The sequence below is a fragment of the Cherax quadricarinatus genome, chromosome 43 (genome assembly GCF_038502225.1).
Source record: "Cherax quadricarinatus isolate ZL_2023a chromosome 43, ASM3850222v1, whole genome shotgun sequence".
NCBI lineage: Eukaryota > Metazoa > Arthropoda > Malacostraca > Decapoda > Parastacidae > Cherax > Cherax quadricarinatus.
Genome location: NC_091334.1, coordinates 22,045,211 through 22,072,710, shown reverse-complemented (window position 1 = coordinate 22,072,710; position 27,500 = coordinate 22,045,211). Strand labels below are relative to the sequence as shown.

The 27,500-nt window shown below is 44.8% G+C and overlaps 1 protein-coding gene across 4 annotated transcripts in view; it reads right to left on the bottom strand.

The window, feature by feature from the left end:
• The window catches only part of LOC128686390 (protein similar), a 688,895-nt gene that overhangs the window by 363,996 nt on the left and 297,399 nt on the right, over window positions 1-27,500 (bottom strand). For 2 of the 4 annotated variants that reach the window (XM_070093688.1, XM_070093686.1), the window contains exons 1-2: window positions 1,388-1,453; window positions 818-1,045 (exon numbers count right to left, since the gene is read on the bottom strand). The exons of the other annotated variants lie outside the window; for them this stretch is intronic. In XM_070093688.1, coding sequence (XP_069949789.1) covers window positions 818-897 — 80 coding nt within the window. In that variant the 5' untranslated portion in view covers window positions 898-1,045; window positions 1,388-1,453. Of the gene's footprint in view, window positions 1-817; window positions 1,046-1,387; window positions 1,454-27,500 lie in introns of those variants that run through there. 4 annotated transcript variants of the gene reach the window in all.

Genomic DNA, 27,500 nt, shown 5'->3' with positions numbered 1-27,500 from the left:
ATATATATATATATATATATATACATACATGTATATATATATATATATATATATATATATATATATATATATATATATATATATATATATATATATATATATATATATATATATATATATATATATATATATATATATATATATATATATATATATATATATATATATATATATATATATATGCATACACTCACCCCCAGATAGGATGAGAGAGAGCAACCATCCAGGGTGGTACTACCTTCCTGACAGTGAATTAGCAGACGTTTAAGCACGGTGAAGAGCAACATGAGGGGGACGAGAGCTGGAGGTATCACAGACACTGCTGTGGTCAGAATGTGTTATAACTCAGTGTAGTTACTGCAGCAGCTGGTGTTTATGTGAGTGTTGATCCACCTGGCATACTGCCCGCCCATGATACTGTAGAAAACACAGATTACACAAGCCTTTGTAGGGACAATGTTACGTTCTGTGTAGAACTTTAGTCAGCCTCTCCTACTCTCTCGCTCTCCTTCTCTCTTACTCTATGAGGGAAGACGGTGTCTCACACTCGTATGACAAGACGATAGTATCTCCCTGGATGGTTGTTGTTTGTGGCTGAAGGGGTCGAGTCACAGCACCTGGCCTGGCCAGTGTGTGGCGGGGGAGAGGGGGTTGCTGTCTACCTTCTACAACACAGCTGACTAATGATACACTCATGGAGCAGGGAGGGAGAGGGATCAGTGAAAATGCGGGGCCAGAAGATATGAATTGACCCCTGCAACCACAAACAGGTGAATACAACACACAGAAGTGAGAGAGAGAGACTTCACATACTTACTTATGGCTCTTGTTGCCAGCACCTGGTATGAAGGGTCGAGGAGCGGGCTCAAGACCCTCTAAGTGAGTCCTCAAGCACATCTCCTCACACTCACATACACACTTCACTTGTTTCCACCACTCTTAATAATCTCACTAACTGGTTCGCGACAGTTTTAACAAGTTCCAGGACTCTTGTGCCTTCAGTCCGAGATTAATGCTGACTAAATCGTGAAAAGAACTGCGTAATCTGAAAAAAATATATGAAAGCAAATTCTAGAGTAACTGAGACACTGAAATATTGACAGTATTCACAATATGAGCACATGTGTTGGGCTGGGAGGGGGGGCTAGCGGTGGGGGTGCGCTTCCCCAGCGGCACTACCCCCGCAGAGCAGGCACTGCGCAGCACATTGCCTGCTGCCACTGGTGGCCTGGCCCAGTAAGGGTTACGCCACTACTACGTAACCAATAACCTGTTCCTGGAGGATCAGTATTGGTCAGTAGTGATGGGCAGAGTGGTGGGGGCACACACCCAGGTGCCCATACACTGCCCCAGGCCAGCCCAGCACAGGTAGTATAGTGTAGCTCACACGGAGGTGAAGCGACTCTCTCAGCTGCTAACCTCAACACTACTGACACAGCAGCCAGTGGTGGTGCCCGTCCTGATCCCCCGTCCCTGGTGGTGGTGGTGCTAGACACACCACCACCACCACACATGCCTACCCAACACCCCCGCCACCAACCAACACCCTCATCACTAACCAACCAGAGTACACCTCCCCAACACACCCACAAGTGTCGACAACTAGGCGAGTAGAGGCTCTCACCCCAGTTAACCCCCCATCCCACTCAACCCCACTCAAATGTGCTAGACACCAGGAGAATGTGTCAACCTGACGTCACACACACCGAGGTGCTGATGCAACCTACCATCCCCTCCCACCTCCTCCCTCCCACACCCACAACATCACTTAACATTAATTCTATTTCTCGCGTGTATGGGACAGACTATCCTGAGAGATAGTAATTCCCAAGTAACAGTAACTCCATCTCTGCTGGATCGAAACCTTTTAAGCTGCCGTAGTTGATGGTTTTTTATATTAAATCACCCAGAACAAGATAGTGAGAGTCATCCTGGACCTGAGCCCAAGTGAGCATGCAGGCCAGGATGAATTACACCTAGATATGCTGAATGTTACCTTTGATATACCTTTGAAGAGTTTCGAGAGTTTATCTACTCTCTGAGCCCGGCCATGGGCCAGGTTCGTTTGGTGCTTGCCTGGTCAACCAGTCTGTTGCTGCTGGAGGCCCGCTGCCCCACATATCCATCACAGCCTGGTTGATCTAGCACCTGGTGAAGATACTTGTCCAGTTTCCTCTTGAAGGCTTCAACACTTGTTCCAACAGTGTTTCTGATATCCTCTGGTAAGATGTTGAAAAAACTGGGACCCCGGATGTTGATACAGTGTTCCCTTATTGTCCTCACCGCACCCCTGTTCTTCACTGGGTTTATTTTACACTTCCTCCCATATCTCTCACTCCAGTATGTTGTTATGGCAGTGTGCAGATTTGGGACCAGGCCCTCGAGTACCTTCCAAGTATATAGTACCTCTCTCTCCACTGCTCCAATGAGCACATATTCAAGACTTGAAGTTAAATCGCGTTTATAAAATGGCTCACAGTGTCCAGAATATCTTGCTGCCAATTCTGTTAAGGCTGGGAACCAAAGCCAGTATGGTACTTGGGCAAGGAAGAACACCTTTGCAGTACCCAGAGGCAGTGGTCAGGCTTCAAACACACTTTATTGTACAGTACTAAAGCAGTGGAACTGGCTGCCTGCACATGTCAAAGCCAGTCATAGCACGAGCCAGTTCAAGAAGAGAGCCACGAGGTACCTAATGACTGTACCTACAGAAAGAGAAGAGAGTGATTTCTTGTATATTTAACATACATGTAATGTAATCTGATGCTATCTTTAATATTAACGTACATAACTGAATTTTCCTTATTCCTGGTTTATCTCCTTTTATTGCAGTTACTTTTCACATAGTTAAATTACTTACCTGTTTAAACAACAATTATCACAACGACCCCAATGGTAATTAAGCACTTTGACTTTTTTGGATTATTCTGGGTAATCTATACAAATGCCTCTATGTATGATAATTTATGTAACTGTATTTATGTGTACCTGTATCTGAATACAAACTTATGTTAAGCGCTAAACCCATATGGGCCATTCAGCACAAGACGTGATGGAGGCTTGCTCCTCCGTCTGCTGAGCGCTAGACGCTCTTCCTATTTGTGCTCGCCTTTAATGAAATACTTGACGGAGAGTCATTGTCCTACTGAAGTCTTCCAGCTCAGGCTGAAGATTCACCAAGACTACAGTACTCTTCACCACTTCTGTACGTGGTTTTACTTCCCATTCCGTCCTTGAATCTGTACTGATAAAGCCACTAGATGGCGAAACGTCTACAATAAAGATACCCAGATGTTGCACATGTGTCTAATCTTGTCGGTACTGTATACCATACATATACAGGAATACATGAACTACGTCAAGTTCCAGGTAAACTCCAGGTAAGCTGCGTGTGGGAAAGACGTTGATGGTATTGTAATAACCGAGACATGGTTGAAGTTGAAGAGTCTGGACATGATTACCGGGTGCCAGACTGAGGAACGGGGTTATATAACACTATATTTCTAGTAAACATGAAGTGTTCCATGAAAAACAAGTATAAAAGTCGATGAATTTAACACAGAATAGAATTTGTTTGGGTAGAATTTCTGGGACATTTGTTTTGGGTGTAATATACCGCCCCCTAAGTTAGAAAACTACAGAGAGAGAGAGAGAGAGAGAGAGAGACAGACAGAGAGAGAGAGAGAGAGAGAGAGAGAGAGAGAGAGAGAGAGTTCTTCGGGACAAAACTGTTAGGGATTCTAGACAGGATAACGCAACAAATAAGGAATTTTTAACATTAGTTAGACTGACTGAACTTATGTTGTAGGTAATTTAGATTACAATGACTACCTGGAAGTGGAAGTTTGAAACAGAACCTACCAGAGGTTCGATCTGGTTTCATAAGACAGGAATCTGCTTCGTCAAATGGCGCAAGTGATCACAAAGATGATTCAGTAAACTTTCCTGGTTTTCGTTCTGCCGAATATAATGAACTTGGGAAACGCCTGTCTAGTCTTGACTTGGTTAATCTGGCTAATGATTCTATTGGCGAAGATCAAACTTACAATAACGAAAGAATCTGCGACTATGACTTATATTTTGATAATATACAGTGTGCCCAAAACTTATATATTCCCCAGAGAGAAACTAGATCAAATAAAAATTATCCCAAATGGATGCATAGGAGACTAAGTTTCTTTCAGGAGAGAAGAGAAGGATTTATAGACGCATTATAAGAGAAGAGGAGAACCTTACTGATCAATGTTCATGGGTAACTGATCAATGTTCATGGGTAACTGATCAATGTTCATGGGTAACTGATCAATGTTCATGGGTAACTGATCAATGTTCATGGGTAACTGATCAATGTTCATGGGCAACTGATCAATGTTCATGGGTAACTGATCAATGTTCATGGATTACTGATCAATGTTCATGGGTAACTGATCAATGTTCATGGATTACTGATCAATGTTCATGGGTAACTGATCAATGTTCATGGATTACTGATCAATGTTCATGGATTACTGATCAATGTTCATGGGTAACTGATCAATGTTCATGGGTAACTGATCAATGTTCATGGATTACTGATCAATGTTCATGGGTAACTGATCAATGTTCATGGATTACTGATCAATGTTCATGGATTACTGATCAATGTTCATGGGTAACTGATCAATGTTCATGGATTACTGATCAATGTTCATGGATTACTGATCAATGTTCATGGGTAACTGATCAATGTTCATGAATTACTGATCAATGTTCATGGGTAACTGATCAATGTTCATGAATTACTGATCAATGTTCATGGGTAACTGATCAATGTTCATGAATTACTGATCAATGTTCATGGGTAACTGATCAATGTTTATGGATTACTGATCAATGTTCATGGGTAACTGATCAATGTTCATGGACTACTGATCAATGTTCATGGACTACTGACCAATGTTCATGGACTACTGACCAATGTTCATGGACTACTGACCAATGTTCATGGACTACTGATCAATGTTCATGGACTACTGACCAATGTTCATGGACTACTGACCAATGTTCATGGACTACTGATCAATGTTCATGGACTACAGATCAATGTTCATGGACTACTGATCAATGTTCATGGACTACTGATCAATGTTCATGGACTACTGATCAATGTTCATGGACTACTGATCAATGTTCATGGACTACAGATCAATGTTCATGGACTACTGATCAATGTTCATGGACTACTGATCAATGTTCATGGACTACTGACCAATGTTCATGGACTACTGACCAATGTTCATGGGTAACTGATCAATGTTTATGGATTACTGATCAATGTTCATGGGTAACTGATCAATGTTTATGGATTACTGATCAATGTTCATGGGTAACTGATCAATGTTCATGGACTACTGATCAATGTTCATGGGTAACTGATCAATGTTTATGGATTACTGATCAATGTTCATGGGTAACAGATCAATGTTCATGGACTACAGATCAATGTTCATGGGTAACTGATCAATGTTTATGGATTACTGATCAATGTTCATGGGTAACTGATCAATGTTCATGGACTACTGATCAATGTTCATGGGTAACTGATCAATGTTTATGGATTACTGATCAATGTTCATGGGTAACTGATCAATGTTTATGGATTACTGATCAATGTTCATGGGTAACTGATCAATGTTCATGGACTACTGATCAATGTTCATGGGTAACTGATCAATGTTTATGGATTACTGATCAATGTTCATGGGTAACTGATCAATGTTCATGGGTAACTGATCAATGTTCATGGACTACTGATCAATGTTCATGGACTATTGATCAATGTTCATGGACTACTGACCAATGTTCATGGACTACTGATCAATGTTCATGGACTACTGATCAATGTTCATGGACTACTGATCAATGTTCATGGACTACAGATCAATGTTCATGGACTACTGATCAATGTTCATGGACTACAGATCAATGTTCATGGACTACTGATCAATGTTCATGGACTACAGATCAATGTTCATGGACTACTGATCAATGTTCATGGACTAGAGATCAATGTTCATGGACTACTGATCAATGTTCATGGACTACTGACCAATGTTCATGGGTAACTGATCAATGTTTATGGATTACTGATCAATGTTCATGGGTAACTGATCAATGTTCATGGACTACTGATCAATGTTCATGGGTAACTGATCAATGTTTATGGATTACTGATCAATGTTCATGGGTAACTGATCAATGTTTATGGATTACTGATCAATGTTCATGGGTAACTGATCAATGTTCATGGACTCCTGATCAATGTTCATGGGTAACTGATCAATGTTTATGGATTACTGATCAATGTTCATGGGTAACTGATCAATGTTCATGGGTAACTGATCAATGTTCATGGACTACTGATCAATGTTCATGGACTATTGATCAATGTTCATGGACTACTGACCAATGTTCATGGACTACTGATCAATGTTCATGGACTACAGATCAATGTTCATGGACTACTGATCAATGTTCATGGACTACAGATCAATGTTCATGGACTACAGATCAATGTTCATGGACTACTGATCAATGTTCGTGGACTACTGACCAATGTTCATGGACTACAGATCACTGTTCATGGACTACAGATCAATGTTCATGGACTACAGATCAATGTTCATGGACTACTGATCAATGTTCATGGACTACTGATCAATGTTCATGGACTACTGATCAATGTTCATGGACTACAGATCAATGTTCATGGACTACTGATCAATGTTCATGGACTACAGATGAATGTTCATGGACTACAGATCAATGTTCATGGACTACAGATCAATGTTCATGGACTACTGATCAATGTTCATGGACTACTGACCAATGTTCATGGACTACCGATCAATGTTCATGGACTACTGACCAATGTTCATGGACTACAGATCAATGTTCATGGACTACTGATCAATGTTCATGGATTACTGATCAATGTTCATGGGTAACTGATCAATGTTCATGAATTACTGATCAATGTTCATGGGTAACTGATCAATGTTTATGGATTACTGATCAATGTTCATGGGTAACTGATCAATGTTCATGAACTACTGACCAATGTTCATGGACTACTGACCAATGTTCATGGACTACTGATCAATGTTCATGGACTACTGACCAATGTTCATGGACTACTGATCAATGTTCATGGACTACTGACCAATGTTCATGGACTACTGACCAATGTTCATGGACTACTGATCAATGTTCATGGACTACAGATCAATGTTCATGGACTACTGATCAATGTTCATGGACTACTGATCAATGTTCATGGACTACAGATCAATGTTCATGGACTACTGATCAATGTTCATGGACTACAGATCAATGTTCATGGACTACTGATCAATGTTCATGGACTACTGACCAATGTTCATGGGTAACTGATCAATGTTTATGGATTACTGATCAATGTTCATGGGTAACTGATCAATGTTCATGGACTACTGATCAATGTTCATGGGTAACTGATCAATGTTTATGGATTACTGATCAATGTTCATGGGTAACTGATCAATGTTTATGGATTACTGATCAATGTTCATGTGTAACTGATCAATGTTCATGGACTACTGATCAATGTTCATGGGTAACTGATCAATGTTTATGGATTACTGATCAATGTTCATGGGTAACTGATCAATGTTCATGGGTAACTGATCAATGTTCATGGACTACTGATCAATGTTCATGGACTATTGATCAATGTTCATGGACTACTGACCAATGTTCATGGACTACTGATCAATGTTCATGGACTACAGATCAATGTTCATGGACTACTGATCAATGTTCATGGACTACAGATCAATGTTCATGGACTACAGATCAATGTTCATGGACTACTGATCAATGTTCATGGACTACTGACCAATGTTCATGGACTACAGATCAATGTTCATGGACTACAGATCAATGTTCATGGACTACAGATCAATGTTCATGGACTACTGATCAATGTTCATGGACTACAGATCAATGTTCATGGACTACTGATCAATGTTCATGGACTACTGACCAATGTTCATGGACTACAGATCAATGTTCATGGACTACAGATCAATGTTCATGGACTACTGATCAATGTTCATGGACTACAGATGAATGTTCATGGACTACAGATCAATGTTCATGGACTACAGATCAATGTTCATGGACTACTGATCAATGTTCATGGACTACTGACCAATGTTCATGGACTACCGATCAATGTTCATGGACTACTGACCAATGTTCATGGACTACAGATCAATGTTCATGGACTACTGATCAATGTTCATGGACTACTGATCAATGTTCATGGACTACTGACCAATGTTCATGGACTACAGATCACTGTTCATGGACTACAGATCAATGTTCATGGACTACAGATCAATGTTCATGGACTACTGATCAATGTTCATGGACTACTGATCAATGTTCATGGACTACTGATCAATGTTCATGGACTACTGATCAATGTTCATGGACTACAGATCAATGTTCATGGACTACTGATCAATGTTCATGGACTACAGATGAATGTTCATGGACTACAGATCAATGTTCATGGACTACAGATCAATGTTCATGGACTACTTATCAATGTTCATGGACTACTGATCAATGTTCATGGACTACCGATCAATGTTCATGGACTACTGACCAATGTTCATGGACTACAGATCAATGTTCATGGACTACTGATCAATGTTCATGGACTACTGATCAATGTTCATGGACTACTGACCAATGTTCATGGACTACAGATCAATGTTCATGGACTACTGATCAATGTTCATGGACTACTGATCAATGTTCATGGACTACTGATCAATGTTCATGGGCTACTGATCAATGTTCACGGACTACAGATCAATGTTCATGGACTACAGATCAATGTTCATGGACTACAGATCAATGTTCATGGACTACTGATCAATGTTCATGGACTACTGATCAATGTTCATGGACAACTGATCAATGTTCATGGACTACAGATCAATGTTCATAGACTACTGATCAATGTTCATGGACTACTGAGCAATGTTCATGGACTACTGATCAATGTTCATGGACTACTGACCAATGTTCATGGACTACTGATCAATGTTCATGGACTACAGATCAATGTTCATGGACTACTGATCAATGTTCATGGACTACAGATCAATGTTCATGGACTACTGATCAATGTTCATGGACTACAGATCAATGTTCATGGACCACAGATCAATGTTCATGGACTACTGATCAATGTTCATGGACTACTGATCAATGTTCATGGACTACCGATCAATGTTCATGGACTACAGATCAATGTTCATGGACTACTGATCAATGTTCATGGACTACAGATCAATGTTCATGGACTACTGATCAATGTTCATGGACTACTGATCAATGTTCAGGGACTACTGACCAATGTTCATGGACTACAGATCAATGTTCATGGCCTACTGATCAATGTTCATGGACTACTGATCAATGTTCATGGACTACTGATCAATGTTCATGGACTACTGACCAATGTTCATGGACTACAGATCAATGTTCATGGACTACTGATCAATGTTCATGGACTACTGATCAATGTTCATGGACTACAGATCAATGTTCATGGACTACTGATCAATGTTCATGGACTACTGACCAATGTTCATGGACTACAGATCAATGTTCATGGACTACTGATCAATGTTCATGGACTACTGATCAATGTTCATGGACTACTGATCAATGTTCATGGGCTACTGATCAATGTTCATGGACTACAGATCAATGTTCATGGACTACAGATCAATGTTCATGGACTACTGATCAATGTTCATGGACTACTGATCAATGTTCATGGACTACTGATCAATGTTCATGGACTACTGATCAATGTTCATGGACTACTGACCAATGTTCATGGACTACTGATCAATGTTCGTGGACTACTGATCAATGTTCATGGACTACTGATCAATGTTCATGGACTACTGACCAATGTTCATGGACTACAGATCAATGTTCATGGACTACTGATCAATGTTCATGGACTACTGATCAATGTTCATGGACTACTGACCAATGTTCATGGACTACTGATCAATGTTCATGGACTACAGATCACTGTTCATGGACTACTGATCAATGTTCATGGACTACAGATCAATGTTCATGGACTACTGATCAATGTTCATGGACTACAGATCAATGTTCATGGACTACTGATCAATGTTCATGGACTACTGACCAATGTTCATGGACTACTGATCAATGTTCATGGACTACTGATCAATGTTCATGGACTACTGATCAATGTTCATGGACTACTGATCAATGTTCATGGACTACAGATCAATGTTCATGGACTACTGATCAATGTTCATGGACTACTGATCAATGTTCATGGACTACTGATCAATGTTCATGGACTACAGATCAATGTTCATGGACTACTGATCAATGTTCATGGACTACAGATCAATGTTCATGGACTACTGATCAATGTTCATGGACTACAGATCAATGTTCATGGACTACAGATCAATGTTCATGGACTACAGATCAATGTTCATGGACTACAGATCAATGTTCATGGACTACAGATCAATGTTCATGGACTACAGATCAATGTTCATGGACTACAGATCAATGTTCATAGACTACTGATCAATGTTCATGGACTACAGATCAATGTTCATGGACTACAGATCAATGTTCATGGACTACAGATCAATGTTCATGGACTACTGATCAATGTTCATGGACTACAGATCAATGTTCATTGACTACAGATCAATGTTCATGGACTACAGATCAATGTTCATTGACTACAGATCAATGTTCATGGACTACAGATCAATGTTCATGGACTACTGACCAATGTTCAAGGACTACAGATCAATGTTCATGGACTACAGATCAATGTTCATGGACTACAGATCAATGTTGATGGACTACAGATCAATGTTCATGGACTACAGATCAATGTTCATGGGCTACAGATCAATGTTCATGGACTACAGATCAATGTTCATGGACTACAGATCAATGTTCATGGACTACAGATCAATGTTCATGGACTACAGATCAATGTTCATGGACTACAGATCAATGTTCATGGACTACAGATCAATGTTCATGGACTACAGATCAATGTTCATGGACTACAGATCAATGTTCATGGACTACAGATCAATGTTCATGGACTATAGATCAATGTTCATGGACTACAGATCAATGTTCATGGACTACAGATCAATGTTCATGGACTACAGATCAATGTTCATGGACTACAGATCAATGTTCATGGACTACAGATCAATGTTCATGGACTACAGATCAATGTTCATGGGTAACTGAAGTATAATAAACACTTATCACACCTCAATAATAACTCATATAGGGTCAGAAACTCATGAGATTAACTGATCTGTATATTTCGATCTCCTTGATAATAAAAGAAAGAAAAAGAAGGGGAGATTAGAACGGCTAAACGCGACTATGAAATAAACATAGCTACAGAATCAAATCCAAATCCAAATGGGTTCTGTCAAGTGAATAGGAGGAGGATCAGGGGGAACTAAATAGGATCACTGAGAACTACCTCTTGACAGCTGACTGGTAATGAGTAGGAAATATATTCTGTTTTTAATGGAGATAAATGGTATAAAATACCAAGACGGTGGAAGAACAGAGACAGTATAATGTGATCCTTTACTGACTATGGCCCACACAGTGGACTTTATCACATCACAAACACATCTACCTGGGTAAAGAATACATGAGTATATATAGTGTGGAGAGCCAGGTGGAGAATGTTGGGTAGGTTGTATGTGACACGGAGCTGCACCTCCGTCTGTGGAGGACGCGGTTAACTTCCAAGAAGATATAAACCAAGTTTCCCAGTGGGCAACGGAAATTAATAATGATGTTCAATGAGGACAAATTCTAACTACTCCGTTATGGAAAACTGGAGGAGATAATAACTAGAAATGAGTATACTACAAATTTTGATTATACAACAGAGCGGAAATATAATGTGAGAGACCTAGGAGTGGTAATGTCTGAGGATTTCACTTTCAAGCATAACAACACTGCCACGATCACAAGTGCAAAGAAAAATGACTGGATGGATAATGAGAACGTTCAAAACAAGAGATGCCAAGCTAATGATGATCCTTTTCAAATTACTTCTCTCTAGACTGTACATTAACATCTCCGTTCAAAGCAGGTGAAATTGCAGATCTGGAGAGTGTACAGAGAACCTTTACTGCACATATAAGTTCCATCACACACCTCAACTACTGGGAACGCTTGGAAGCACTTGACTTGTACTCACTGCAACGCAGACGAGATATATATATCATAATCTACACTTGGAAAATCCTAGAAGGAATGGTCCAGAATCTGCACACAGAAATCACTCCCATCGAAAGTAAAAGACTGGACAGGCGGTGCAAAATACCACCAATGAAAAGTAGGGGCGCCATTGGTACACTAAGAGAAAACAACAAGAGGGAGCTGGATACACGCTTAAAGTCGGTGCCAGATCAGCCGGACTGTGGTTCGTACGCTGGACTACGTGCGGCCAGCAGCAACAGCCTGATTGATCAGGCCATGATCCACCTGGAGGCCTGGTCGTGGACCAGGCCGTGGGGGTGTTGATCCCCGGAATACCCTCCAGGCAGAATATTCTGTGTGGTAGTTATGTGGTCAGAACCTAAGCATGCAGATGTTCTGTTAAACTATTCTGTCTGATAATTGCATGGTGCTGGTGGAGGTAGGGAGGGTGTTGATGCAGTGGTGGAGGGAGGGTGTTGGTGGAGTGGTGTGGTGGAGGGTGTTGATGCAGTGGTGGAGGGAGGGTGTTGGTGGAGTGGTGTGGTGGAGGGTGTTGGTGGAGTGGTGTAGTGGAGGGAAGGTGTTGGAGGAGTGGTGTAGTGGAGGGAGGGTGTTGGAGTGGTGTAGTGGAGGGAGGGTGTTGGAGGAGTGGTGTAGTGGAGGGAGGGTGTTGGAGGAGTGGTGTAGTGGAGGGAGGGTGTTGGAGGAGTGGTGTAGTGGAGGGAGGGTGTTGGTGGAGTGGTGTAGTGGAGGGAGGGTGATTGAGGAGTGGTGTAGTGGAGGGAGGGTGTTGGAGGAGTGGTGTAGTGGAGGGAGGGAGTTGGAGGAGTGGTGTAGTGGAGAGAGGGTGTTGGTGGAGTGGTGTAGTGGAGGGAGGGTGTTGGAGGAGTGGTGTAGTGGAGGGAGGGTGTAGTGGAGGGAGGGTGTTGGTGGAGTGGTGTAGTGGAGGGAGGGTGTTGGTGGAGTGGTGTAGTGGAGGGAGGGTGTTGGAGGAGTGGTGTAGTGGAGGGAGGGTGTTGGAGGAGTGGTGTAGTGGAGGGAGGGTGTTGGTGGAGTGGTGTAGTGGAGGGAGGGTGTTGGTGGAGTGGTGTAGTGGAGGGAGGGTGTTGGTGGAGTGGTGTAGTGGAGGGAGGGTGTTGGTGGAGTGGTGTAGTGGAGGGAGGGTGTTGGTGGAGTGGTGTAGTGGAGGGAGGGTGTTGGTGGAGTGGTGTAGTGGAGGGAGGGTGTTGGTGGAGTGGTGTAGTGGAGGGAGGGAGGGTGTTGGTGGAGTGGTGTAGTGGAGGGAGGGTGTTGGTGGAGTGGTGTAGTGGAGGGAGGGTGTTGGTGGAGTGGTGTAGTGGAGGGAGGGTGTTGGTGGAGTGGTGTAGTGGAGGGAGGGTGTTGGAGGAGTGGTGTAGTGGAGGGAGGGTGTTGGAGGAGTGGTGTAGTGGAGGGAGGGTGTTGGTGGAGTGGTGTAGTGGAGGGAGGGTGTTGGAGGAGTGGTGTAGTGGAGGGAGGGTGTTGGTGGAGTGGTGTAGTGGAGGGAGGGTGTTGGAGGAGTGGTGTAGTGGAGGGAGGGTGTTGGTGGAGTGGTGTAGTGGAGGGAGGGTGTTGGAGGAGAGGAGTAGTGGTGTAGTGGAGGTGAGGGTGTTGGTGGAGTGGTGTAGTGGAGGGAGGGTGTTGGTGTAGTGGAGGGAGGGTGGAGTGGAGGGAGGGTGTAGTGGAGGGAGGGTGTTGGTGGTGTAGTGGAGGGAGGGTGTAGTGGAGTGGAGGGTGTTGGAGGAGTGGTGTAGTGGAGGGAGGGTGTTGGTGGAGTGGTGTAGTGGAGGGAGGGTGTTGGAGGAGTGGTGTAGTGGAGTGGTGTAGTGGAGGGAGGGTGTTGGTGGAGTGGTGTAGTGGAGGGAGGGTGTTGGTGGAGTGGTGTAGTGGAGGGAGGGTGTTGGAGGAGTGGTGTAGTGGAGGGAGGGTGTTGGTGGAGTGGTGTAGTGGAGGGAGGGTGTTGGTGGAGTGGTGTAGTGGAGGGAGGGTGTTGGTGGAGTGGTGTAGTGGAGGGAGGGTGTTGGTGGAGTGGTGTAGTGGAGGGAGGGTGTTGGTGGAGTGGTGTAGTGGAGGGAGGGTGTTGGTGGAGTGGTGTAGTGGAGGGAGGGTGTTGGTGGAGTGGTGTAGTGGAGGGAGGGTGTTGGTGGAGTGGTGTAGTGGAGGGAGGGTGTTGGAGGAGTGGTGTAGTGGAGGGAGGGTGTTGGAGGGTGTAGTGGAGGGAGGGTGTTGGTGGAGTGGTGTAGTGGAGGGAGGGTGTTGGTGGAGTGGTGTAGTGGAGGGAGGGTGTTGGTGGAGTGGTGTAGTGGAGGGAGGGTGTTGGTGGAGTGGTGTAGTGGAGGGAGGGTGTTGGTGGAGTGGTGTAGTGGAGGGAGGGTGTTGGAGGAGTGGTGTAGTGGAGGGAGGGTGTTGGTGGAGTGGTGTAGTGGAGGGAGGGTGTTGGTGGAGTGGTGTAGTAGGGAGGGTGTTGGTGGAGTGGTGTAGTGGAGGGAGGGTGTTGGAGGAGTGGTGTAGTGGAGGGAGGGTGTTGGTGGAGTGGAGGGAGGGTGTAGTGGAGGGAGGGTGTTGGTGGAGTGGTGGAGGGAGGGTGTTGGTGGAGTGGTGTAGTGGAGGGAGGGTGTTGGTGGAGTGGTGTAGTGGAGGGAGGGTGTTGGAGGAGTGGTGTAGTGGAGGGAGGGTGTTGGTGGAGTGAGTGGAGGGAGGGTGTTGGTGGAGTGGTGTAGTGGAGGGAGGGTGTTGGAGGAGTGGTGTAGTGGAGGGAGGGTGTTGGTGGAGTGGTGTAGTGGAGGGAGGGTGTTGGAGGAGTGGTGTAGTGGTGTAGAGGGAGGGTGTTGGTGGAGTGGTGTAGTGGAGGGAGGGTGTTGGAGGAGTGGTGTAGTGGAGGGAGGGTGTTGGTGGAGTGGTGTAGTGGAGGGAGGGTGTTGGAGGAGTGGTGTAGTGGAGGGAGGGTGTTGGTGGAGTGGTGTAGTGGAGGGAGGGTGTTGGTGGAGTGGTGTAGTGGAGGGAGGGTGTTGGTGGAGTGGTGTAGTGGAGGGAGGGTGTTGGTGGAGTGGTGTAGTGGAGGGAGGGTGTTGGAGGAGTGGTGTAGTGGAGGGAGGGTGTTGGAGGAGTGGTGTAGTGGAGGGAGGGTGTGTTGGAGGGTGTAGTGGAGGGAGGGTGTTGGTGGAGTGGTGTAGTGGAGGGAGGGTGTTGGTGGTGTAGGGAGGGAGGGTGTTGGAGGAGTGGTGTAGTGGAGGGAGGGTGTTGGAGGAGTGGTGTAGTGGAGGGAGGGTGTTGGAGGAGTGGTGTAGTGGAGGGAGGGTGTTGGAGGAGTGGTGTAGTGGAGGGAGGGTGTTGGAGGAGTGGTGTAGTGGAGGGAGGGTGTTGGAGGAGTGGTGTAGTGGAGGGAGGGTGTTGGAGGAGTGGTGTAGTGGAGGGAGGGTGTTGGTGGAGTGGTGTAGTGGAGGGAGGGTGTTGGAGGAGTGGTGTAGTGGAGGGAGGGTGTTGGAGGAGTGGTGTAGTGGAGGGAGGGTGTTGGAGGAGTGGTGTAGTGGAGGGAGGGTGTTGGTGGAGTGGTGTAGTGGAGGGAGGGTGTTGGTGGAGTGGTGTTGTGGAGGGTGTTGGAGGAGTGGTGTAGTGGAGGGAGGGTGTTGGTGGAGTGGTGTAGTGGAGGGAGGGTGTTGGAGGAGTGGTGTAGTGGAGGGAGGGTGTTGGTGGAGTGGTGTAGTGGAGGGAGGGTGTTGGAGGAGTGGTGTAGTGGAGGGAGGGTGTTGGAGGAGTGGTGTAGTGGAGGGAGGGTGTTGGAGGAGTGGTGTAGTGGAGGGAGGGAAGGAGATGTTGGATATGATTGCATCATGTCTGACTTTGAACATAAGAACATAAGAAAGGAGGAACACTGCAGGAGGCCTGCTGGCCCATACTAGGCAGGTCCTTTACAATTCATCCCACTAACAAAACATTTGCCCAACCCAATTTTCAATGCCACCCAAGAAATAAGCTCTGATGTGAAAGTCCCACTCAAATCCAACCCCTCCCACTCATGTACTTATCCTACCTAAATTTGAAACTACCCAAAGTCCCAGCCTCAATAACCCAACTAGGTAGACTGTTCCACTCATCAACTACCCTATTTCCAAACCAATACTTTCCTATGTCTTTTCTAAATCTAAACTTATCTAATTTAAATCCATTACTGCGGGTTCTCTCTTGGAGAGACATCCTCAAGACCTTGTTAATATCCCCTTTATTAATACCTATCTTCCACTTATACACTTCGATCAGGTCTCCCCTCATTCTTCGTCTAACAAGTGAATGTAACTTAAGAGTCTTCAATCTTTCTTCATAAGGAAGATTTCTAATGCTATGTATTAATTTAGTCATCCTACGCTGAATGTTTTCTAACGAATTTATGTCCATTTTGTAATATAGAGACCAGAACTGAGCTGCAGAAACCATTGATATATTTGTGCCCTCGTGCACTCTACACCAGGCTCACCCTCGTGCACTCTACACCAGGCTCACCCTCGTGCACTCTACACCAGGCTCACCCTCGTGCACTCTACACCAGGCTCACCCTCGTGCACTCTACACGAGGCTCACCCTCGTGCACTCTACAACAGGCTCTCCCTCGTGCACTCTACACCAGGCTCACCCTCGTGCACTCTACACCAGGCTCACCCTCGTGCACTCTACACCAGGCTCACCCTCGTGCACTCTACACCAGGCTCACCCTCGTGCACTCTACACCAGGCTTACCCTCGTGCACTCTACACCAGGCTCACCCTCGTTCACTCTACACCAGGCTCACCCTTGTGCACTCTACACCAGGCTCACCCTCGTGCACTCTACACCAGGCTCACCCTCGTGCACTCTACACCAGGCTCACCCTCGTGCACTCTACACCAGGCTCACCCTCGTGCACTCTACACCAGGCTCACCCTAGTGCACTCTACACCAGGCTCCCCCTCGTGCACTCTACACCAGGCTCACCCTCGTGCACTCTACACCAGGCTCACCCTCGTGCACTCTACACCAGGCTCACCCTCGTGCACTCTACACCAGGCTCACCCTCGTGCACTCTACACCAGGCTCACCCTCGTGCACTCTACACCAGGCTCACCCTCGTGCACTCTACACCAGGCTCACCCTCGTGCACTCTACACCAGGCTCACCCTCGTGCACTCTACACCAGGCTCACCCTCGTGCACTCTACACCAGGCTCACCCTCGTGCACTCTACACCAGGCTCACCCTCGTGCACTCTACACCAGGCTCACCCTCGTGCACTCTACACCAGGCTCACCCTCGTGCACTCTACACCAGGCTCACCCTCGTGCACTCTACACCAGGCTCACCCTCGTGCACTCTACACCAGGCTTACCCTCGTGCACTCTACACCAGGCTTACCCTCGTGCACTCTACACCAGGCTTACCCTCGGGCACTCTACACCAGGCTTACCCTCGTGGACTCTACACCAGGCTTACCCTCGTGCACTCCACACCAGCCTTACACTCGTGCACTCTACACCAGCCTCACATTCGTACACTCTTCACCAGGCTCACCCTCGTGCACTATACAGTCTCACACTAGTATACAAGTGTAGTGAGAGACAGTTTAGGCTGGTATACAAGTGTAGTGAGAGACAGTTTAGACTGGTATACAAGTGTAGTGAGAGACAGTTTAGGCTGGTATACAAGTGTAGTTAGAGACAGTTTAGGCTGGATACAAGTGTAGTGAGAGAGAGTTTAGGCTGGTATACAAGTGTAGTTAGAGACAGTTTAGGCTGGATACAAGTGTAGTGAGAGACAGTTTAGCCTGGATACAAATGTAGTGAGAGACAGTTTAGGCTGGTATACAAGTGTAGTGACAGTTTAGGCTGGATACAAGTGTAGTGAGAGACAGTTTAGGCTGGTTACAAATGTAGTGACAGTTTAGGCTGGATACAAGTGTAGTGTGAGACAGTTTAGGGTGGATACAAGTGTAGTGACAGTTTAGGCTGGATACAAGTGTAGTGAGAGACAGTTTAGGCTGGTTACAAGTGTAGTGACAGTTTAGGCTGGATACAAGTGTAGTGAGAGACAGTTTAGGCTGGTTACAAGTGTAGTGACAGTTTAGGCTGGATACAAGTGTAGTGTGAGACAGTTTAGGGTGGATACAAGTGTAGTGAGAGACAGTTTAGACTGGTAACAAGTGTAGTGAGCGTTTAGGGTGGATACAAGTGTAGTGAGAGACAGTTTAGGCTGGTAACAAGTGTAATGAGAGACAGTTTAGGCTGGTTACAAGTGTAGTGAGAGACAGTTTAGGCTGGTTACAAGTGTAATGAGAGACAGTTTAGGCTGGTTACAAGTGTAGTGAGAGACAGTTTAGACTGGTAACAAGTGTAATGAGAGACAGTTTAGGCTGGTTACAAGTGTAGTGAGAGACAGTTTAGGCTGGTTACAAGTGTAGTGAGAGACAGTTTAGACTGGTAACAAGTGTAATGAGAGACAGTTTAGGCTGGTTACAAGTGTAATGAGAGACAGTTTAGGCTGGTTACAAGTGTAGTGAGAGACAGTTTAGACTGGTAACAAGTGTAATGAGAGACAGTTTAGGCTGGTTACAAGTGTAGTGAGAGACAGTTTAGACTGGTAACAAGTGTAATGAGAGACAGTTTAGGCTGGTTACAAGTGTAGTGACAGTTTAGGCTGGATACAAGTGTAGTGTGAGACAGTTTAGGGTGGATACAAGTGTAGTGTGAGACAGTTTAGGCTGGTTACAAGTGTAGTGAGAGACAGTTTAGTTTGGATACAAGTGTAGTGAGAGACAGTTTAGGCTGGTTACAAGTGTAGTGAGAGACAGTTTAGTTTGGATACAAGTGTAGTGAGAGACAGTTTAGGCTGGTTACAAGTGTAGTGAGAGACAGTTTAGTTTGGATACAAGTGTAGTGAGAGACAGTTTAGGCTGGTTACAAGTGCAGTGAGAGACAGTTTAGGCTGGATGCAAGTGCAGTGAGAGACAGTTTAGGCTGGTTACAAGTGTAGTGAGAGACAGTTTAGGCTGGTTACAAGTGTAGTGAGAGACAGTTTAGTTTGGATACAAGTGTAGTGAGAGACAGTTTAGGCTGGTTACAAGTGCAGTGAGAGACAGTTTAGGCTGGTTACAAATGTAGTGAGAGACAGTTTAGGCTGGTTACAAGTGCAGTGAGAGACAGTTTAGGCTGGATGCAAGTGCAGTGAGAGACAGTTTAGGCTGGTTACAAGTGTAGTGAGAGACAGTTTAGGCTGGATGCAAGTGCAGTGAGAGACAGTTTAGGCTGGATGCAAGTGCAGTGAGAGACAGTTTAGGCTGGTTACAAGTGTAGTGAGAGACAGTTTAGGCTGGATACAAGTGCAGTGAGAGACAGTTTAGGCTGGTTACAAGTGTAGTGAGAGACAGTTTAGGCTGGTATACAAGTGCAATGAGAGAGAGTTTAGGCTGGTTATAAGTGTAGTGAGAGACAGTTTAGTCTGGTATACAAGTGTAGTGACAGTTTATGCTGGATACAAGTGTAGTGAGAGACAGTTTAGGCTGGTATACAAGTGTAGTGAGAGACAGTTTAGGCTGGTATACAAGTGTAGTGACAGTTTATGCTGGATACAAGTGTAGTGAGAGACAGTTTAGGCTGGTATACAAGTGTAGTGAGAGACAGTTTAGGCTGGTATACAAGTGTAGTGAGAGACAGTTTAGGCTGGTATACAAGTGTAGTGAGAGACAGTTTAGGCTGGTAAACAAGTGTAGTGAGAGACAGTATAGGCTGGTATACAAGTGTAGTGAGAGACAGTTTAGGCTGGTATACAAGTGTAGTGAGAGACAGTTTAAGCTGGTATACAAGCGTAGTGAGAGACAGTTTAGGCTGGTATACAAGTGCAGTGAGAGTTTAGGCTGGCATACAAGTGTGGTGAGAGACAGTTTAGGCTGGTATACAAGTGTAGTGAGAGACAGTTTAGGCTGGTATACAAGTGCAGTGAGAGTTTAGGCTGGCATACAAGTGTGGTGAGAGACAGTTTAGGCTGGTATACAAGTGTAGTGAGAGACAGTTTAGGCTGGTATACAAGTGTGGTGAGAGACAGTTTAGGCTGGTATACAAGTGTAGTGAAAGACAGTTTAGGCTGGTAAAGAAGTGTGGTGAGAGACAGTTTAGGCTGGTATACAAGTGTAGTGAGAGACAGTTTAGGCTGGTATACAATTGTGGTGAGAGACAGTTTAGGCTGGTAAACAAGTGTGGTGAGAGACAGTTTAGGCTGGTATACAAGTGTAGTGACAGACAGTTTAGGCTGGTATACAAGTGTGGTGAGAGACAGTTTAGGCTGGTATACAAGTGTGGTGAGAGACAGTTTAGGCTGGTATACAAGTGTAGTGAGAGACAGTTTAGGCTGGTATACAAGTGTGGTGAGAGACAGTTTAGGCTGGTATACAAGTGTGGTAAGAGACAGTTTAGGCTGGTATACAAGTGTAGTGAGAGTTTAGGCTGGTATACAAGTGTGGTGAGAGACAGTTTAGGCTGGTATACAAGTGTAATGAGAGACAGTTTAGGCTGGTATACAAGTGTAGTGAGAGACTTTAGGCTGGTATACAAGTGTGGTGAGAGACAGTTTAGGCTGATATACAAGTGTGGTGAGAGACAGTTTAGGCTGGTATACAAGTGTGGTGAGAGACAGTTTAGGCTGGTATACAAGTGTAGTGAGAGACAGTTTAGGCTGGTATACAAGTGTGGTGAGAGTTTAGGCTGGTATACAAGTGTAGTGAGAGAGTTTAGGCTGGATACAAGTGTAGTGAGAGACAGTTTAGTCTGGTATACAAATGTAGTGAGAGACAGTTTAGGCTGGTATACAAGTGTAGTGAGAGACAGTTTAGGCTGGTATACAAGTGTGGTGAGAGACAGTTTAGGCTGGATACAAGTGTAGTGAGAGACATTTAGGCTGGATACAAGTGTAGTGAGAGACAGTTTAGGCTGGTATATAAGTGTAGGAGAGACAGTTTAGGCTGGTTTACAAGTGTAGTGATAGACAGTTTAGGCTGGTATACAAGTGTGGTGAGAGACATTTAGGCTGGTATACAAGTGTAGTGAGAGACAGTTTAGGCTGGTATATAAGTGTAGGAGAGACAGTTTAGGCTGGTTTACAAGTGTAGTGATAGACAGTTTAGGCTGGATACAAGTGTAGTGAGAGACATTTAGGCTGGTATACAAGTGTGGTGAGAGACAGTTTAGGCTGGTATACAAGTGTGGTGAGAGACAGTTTAGATTGGTATACAAGTGTAGTGAGAGACAGTTTAGGCTGGTATACAAGTGTAGTGAGAGTTTACGCTGGTATACAAGTGTGGTGAGGGACAGTTTAGGCTGGTATACAAGTGTAGTGAGAGTTTAGGCTGGTATACAAGTGTGGTGAGGGACAGTTTAGGCTGGTATACAAGTGTAGTGAGAGTTTAGGCTGGTATACAAGTGTGGTGAGAGACAGTTTAGGCTGGTATAGAAGTGTAGTAAGCGTAAGGTGGTAGCAGACAGAAAACGGAGTGTTCTATAAGAGAGAACTAGCTAGCAAGGACTGACTATGCCAGGCAGAGGTAACACCGACACCTGTTCCCACAGCACAGTGTGGGTGTTCCCACCATATAACTACCATACAGAATAGCATGGCAGCACAGTGTGGGTGTTCCCACCATATAACTACCATATATAATAGCATGGCAGCACAGTGTGGTTGTTCGCACCATATAACTACCATATATAATAGCATGGCAGCACAGTGTGGGAATATCAGAAAATAGCCTAGCAGTACACTGCGAGTGCGTCCATGCAACAAAACCATGTGACCTTACCCCGGTAACAACGATAAGCGGAGATAGGGCGACTTAAAAGGTGCGTGAGACACAGGGCGTAACGTAACACCCACACGTGGCAACTGCTACAACACACGGTGTAGTTGTCACAACACACGGTTTAGTTGTCACAACACACAGTGTAGCTGTCACAACACACATTGTAGCTGCAAAAACAGTGTAACTAACAACACACAGTGTAACCGTCACAACACACAGTGTAACCGTCATAACACACATTGTAACTATCACTACACATAGTGTAACTGTAACAACACACAGTGCAACCGTCACAACACAGTGTAACCGTCACAACACAGTGTAGACGTCACAACACACAGTGTAACCGCCATAACACACAGTGTAATCGTCACAACACACAGTGTAACCGTCACAACACATAGTGTAACTCACACCACACAGTGTAACCGTCACAACATACAGTATAACCATCACAACACAGTGCAACTGTCATAACACACAATGTAATTGTCACAAGACACAGTGTAACCGTCACAACACATAGTGTAACTGTCACAACACACAGTGTAACCGTCACAACACGCAGTGTAACTGTCACAACACACAGTGTAACCGACACAACACACAGTGTAACCGACACAACACACAGTGTAACCGACACAACACACAGTGTAACCGACACAACACACAGTGTAACTGTCACAACACAGTGTAACCGACCCAACACACAGTGTAACTGTCACAACAGTGTAACCGACACAACACACAGTGTAACTGTCACAACACAGTGTAACCGACACAACACACAGTGTAACCGACATAACACACAGTGTAACCGACACAACACACAGAGTAACCGACACAACACACAGTTTAAAAGGCACAACACACAGTGTAACTGTCACAACACATAGTGTAACCGACACAACACAAAGTGTAACCGACACAACACACAGTGTAACCGACACAACACACAGTGTAACTGTCACAACACAGTGTAACCGACCCAACACACAGTGTAACTGTCACAACAGTGTAACCGACACAACACACAGTGTAACTGTCACAACACAGTGTAACCGACACAACACACAGTGTAACCGACATAACACACAGTGTAACCGACACAACACACAGAGTAACCGACACAACACACAGTTTAAAAGGCACAACACACAGTGTAACTGTCACAACACATAGTGTAACCGACACAACACAAAGTGTAACCGACACAACACACAGTGTAACCGACACAACACAGTGTAACCGACACAACACACAGTGTAACTGTCACAACACACAGTGTAACCGACACAACAGTGTAACCGACACAACACACAGTTTAACCGACACAACACACAGTGTAACTGTCACAACACACAGTGTAACCGACACAACACACAGTGTAACTGACACAACACACAGTGTAACCGTCACAACAAACGGTGTAACCGTCACAACACACAGTGTAACTGTCACAACACACAGTGTAACCGTCATAACACAGTGTAACCGTCACAACACACAGTGTAACCGTCACAACACACAGTGTAACCGTCACAACACACAGTGTAACCGACAACACACAGTGTAACCGTCACAACACAGTGTAACCGTCACAACACACAGTGTAACCGACACAACACACAGTTTAACCGACACAGCACACAGTGTAATTGTCACAACACACAGTGTAACCGACACAACACACAGTGTAACCGACACAACACACAGTGTAACCGTCACAACACAGTGTAACAGTCACAACACAGTGTAACCGTCACAACACAGTGTAACCGTCACAACACACAGTGTAACCGTCACAACACAGTGTAACCGACACAACTCAGTGTAACCGACACAACACACAGTGTAACCGACACAACACACAGTATAACCGTCAAAACACACAGTGTAACCGTCACAACACAGTGTAACCGACACAACACAGTGTAACCGACACAATACACAGTGTAACCGACACAACGCACAATGTAACCGTCACAACACAGTGTAACCGTCACAACACACAGTGTAACCGTCACAACACATAGTGTAACCGTCACAACACACATTATAACCGTCACAACACAGTGTAACCGTCACAACACACAGTGTAACCGTCACAACACATAATGTAACCGTCACAACACACATTATAACCGTCACAACACACAGTGTAACTCACAACACACAGTGTAACCGTTACAACACAGTGTAACCGTCACAACACACTGTAACCGTCACAACACACAGTGTAACCGTTACAACACACAGTGTAACCCTCACAACACACAGTGTAACTGTCACAACACATAGTGTAACCGTTACAACACACAGTGTAACCGTCACAACACACAGTGTAACCGTCACAACACAGTGTAACCGACACAACACAGTGTAACCGTCACAACACACAGTATAACCGTCACAACACAGTGTAACCGTTACAACACAGTGTAACCGTCACAACACAGTGTAACCGTCACAACACACAGTATAACAGTCACAACACAGTGTAACCGTCACAACACACAGTGTAACCGACAACACACAGTGTAACCGTCACAACCCAGTGTAACCGTCACAACACACAGTGTAACCGTCACAACACACAGTGTAACCGTCACAACACACAGTGTAACCGTCACAACACACAGTATAACAGTCACAACCCAGTGTAACCGTCACAACACACAGTGTAACCGTCACAACACAGTGTAACCGTCACAACACAGTGTAACCGTCACAACACAGTGCAACAGTCACAGCCCAGTGTAACCGTCACAACACACAGTGTAACCGTCACAACACAGTGTAACCGTCACAACACACAGTGTAACCGTCACAACACACAGTGTAACCGTCACAACACAGTGTAACCGTCACAACACACAGTGTAACCGTCACAACACACAGTGTAACCGTCACAACACACAGTTTAACCGTCACAACACACAGTGTAACCGTCACAACACACAGTTTAACAGTCACAACACACAGTGTAACCGTCACAACACAGTTTAACCGTCACAACACACAGTGTAACCGTCACAACACACAGTTTAACCGTCACAACACAGTGTAACCGTCACAACACACAGTTTAACCGTCACAACACACAGTTTAACCGTCACAACACACAGTTTAACAGTCACAACACACAGTGTAACCGTCACAACACACAGTTTAACCGTCACAACACACAGTGTAACCGTCACAACACACAGTTTAACAGTCACAACACACAGTGTAACCGTCACAACACAGTTTAACCGTCACAACACACAGTGTAACCGTCACAACACACAGTTTAACCGTCACAACACAGTGTAACCGTCACAACACACAGTTTAACCGTCACAACACACAGTTTAACCGTCACAACACACAGTTTAACCGTCACAACACACAGTGTAACCGTCACAACACACAGTTTAACCGTCACAACACACAGTGTAACCGTCACAACACACAGTTTAACCGTCACAACACACAGTTTAACCGTCACAACACACAGTGTAACCGTCACAACACACAGTTTAACCGTCACAACACACAGTGTAACCGTCACAACACACAGTTTAACCGTCACAACACACAGTTTAACCGTCACAACACACAGTGTAACCGTCACAACACACAGTTTAACCGTCACAACACAGTTTAACCGTCACATTCTTCCATAATACATTTCTATCACTTCGCACAACTGTAGAATCATGTTTATATTGTTCGATTTTTGTATACAATAGTGTCAGTGTATTATGTTGCAACAGCTCAGTGGTAGTGTTAGGTCAGTGTATTATGTTGCAACAGCTCAGTGGTAATGTTAGGTCAGTGTATTATGTTGCAACAGCTCAGTGGTAGTGTTAGGTCAGTGTATTATGTTGCAACAGCTCAGTGGTAGTGTTAGGTCAGTATATTATGTTGCAACAGCTCAGTGGTAGTGTTAGGTCAGTATATTATGTTGCAACAGCTCAGTGGTAGTGTTAGGTCAGTGTATTATGTTGCAACAGCTCAGTGGTAGTGTTAGGTCAGTGTATTATGTTGGAATAGCTCAGTGGTAGTGTTAGGTCAGTGTATTATGTTGCAACAGCTCAGTGGTAGTGTTAGGTCAGCGTATTACGTTGCAACAGCTCAGTGGTAGTGTGTTAGGTCAGTGTATTATGTTGCAATAGCCCACTGGTAGTGTTAGGTCAGTATATTACGTTGCAATAGCCCACTGGTAGTGTTAGGTCAGTGTATTACTAATATTCACCTGGAAACTCCTCGAGGGACAGGATCCAAACCCCGTTTGCCAACAAAAGACTTGGCAGACGGTGCAAAATACCTTTACTAAAAACAAGGGAGTGACGAGTACAGTAAGAGAACACGAGTGTCAGAGGTCTCCGATTCTTCAAGCAACTCCCTCCCTGCATAAGGGAAATTAACAACAAATCTCTGGTTGTCTTCAAGAGGGAACTGAACAAATTCCACAAATCAGTGCCTGACCGGCAGGGCTGTGATTTGTACATTGAATTGCCTAATAGTCTGGTTGATCAGATCTTGATCGACTAGGAAGCTTGGTCTGGGACCAGGCCGCGGAGGCACTGAACCGAGGAAGCCTCCTTCAGGACTCCCGTGTTGGTGTACTATTCACACATGTTAAACATTCTTGCAAAGTCTGTGTCAATTAAGTGTGAATTATATTTTTTTCAGTATATCAAAGACTACGTGGTAATGGTCACCCCTGCCTGGAGGTCACCCCAGACAGAGGTGACTTCCTCTAAACCCACGTTACCCTGGGATGTCAAACTGCTGTGATGTCAAGCGTATAGCAATCTTGCTTCTTGAAACTCGCTTAAGGAGTCTGATAATGCGGGGCGTCACTGCTATCATTCTATAGATTTTTACTAATGATGTATCTTCCTAGGGTGGGGCGACATCTGTAGTTTTAATGGTTTTGGGGCACAATATAGCTATTTTTTTTTTTACAGATTTTGATGACTATGAAGTTGTACGAGCGTAGGGCAGATGTATGGTACACTACCTGTTACTTTACAACTTATGAGGTTATGTGATTAACAGACGAGTGATGTGTGTGTGTATGTGTGTGTGTGTGTGTGTGTGTGTGTGTGTGTGTGTGTGTGTGTGTGTGTGTGTGTGTGTGTGTGTGTGTGTGTGTGTGTGTGTGTGTGTGTGCGCATATGTGTGTGTGTGTGTGTGTGCGCATCTGTGTGTGTGTGTGTGTGTGTGTGTGTGTGTGTGTGTGTGTGTGTGTGTGTGTGTGTGTGTGTGTGTGTGTGTGCGCATATGTGTGTGTGTGTGTGTGTGTGTGTGTGTGTGTA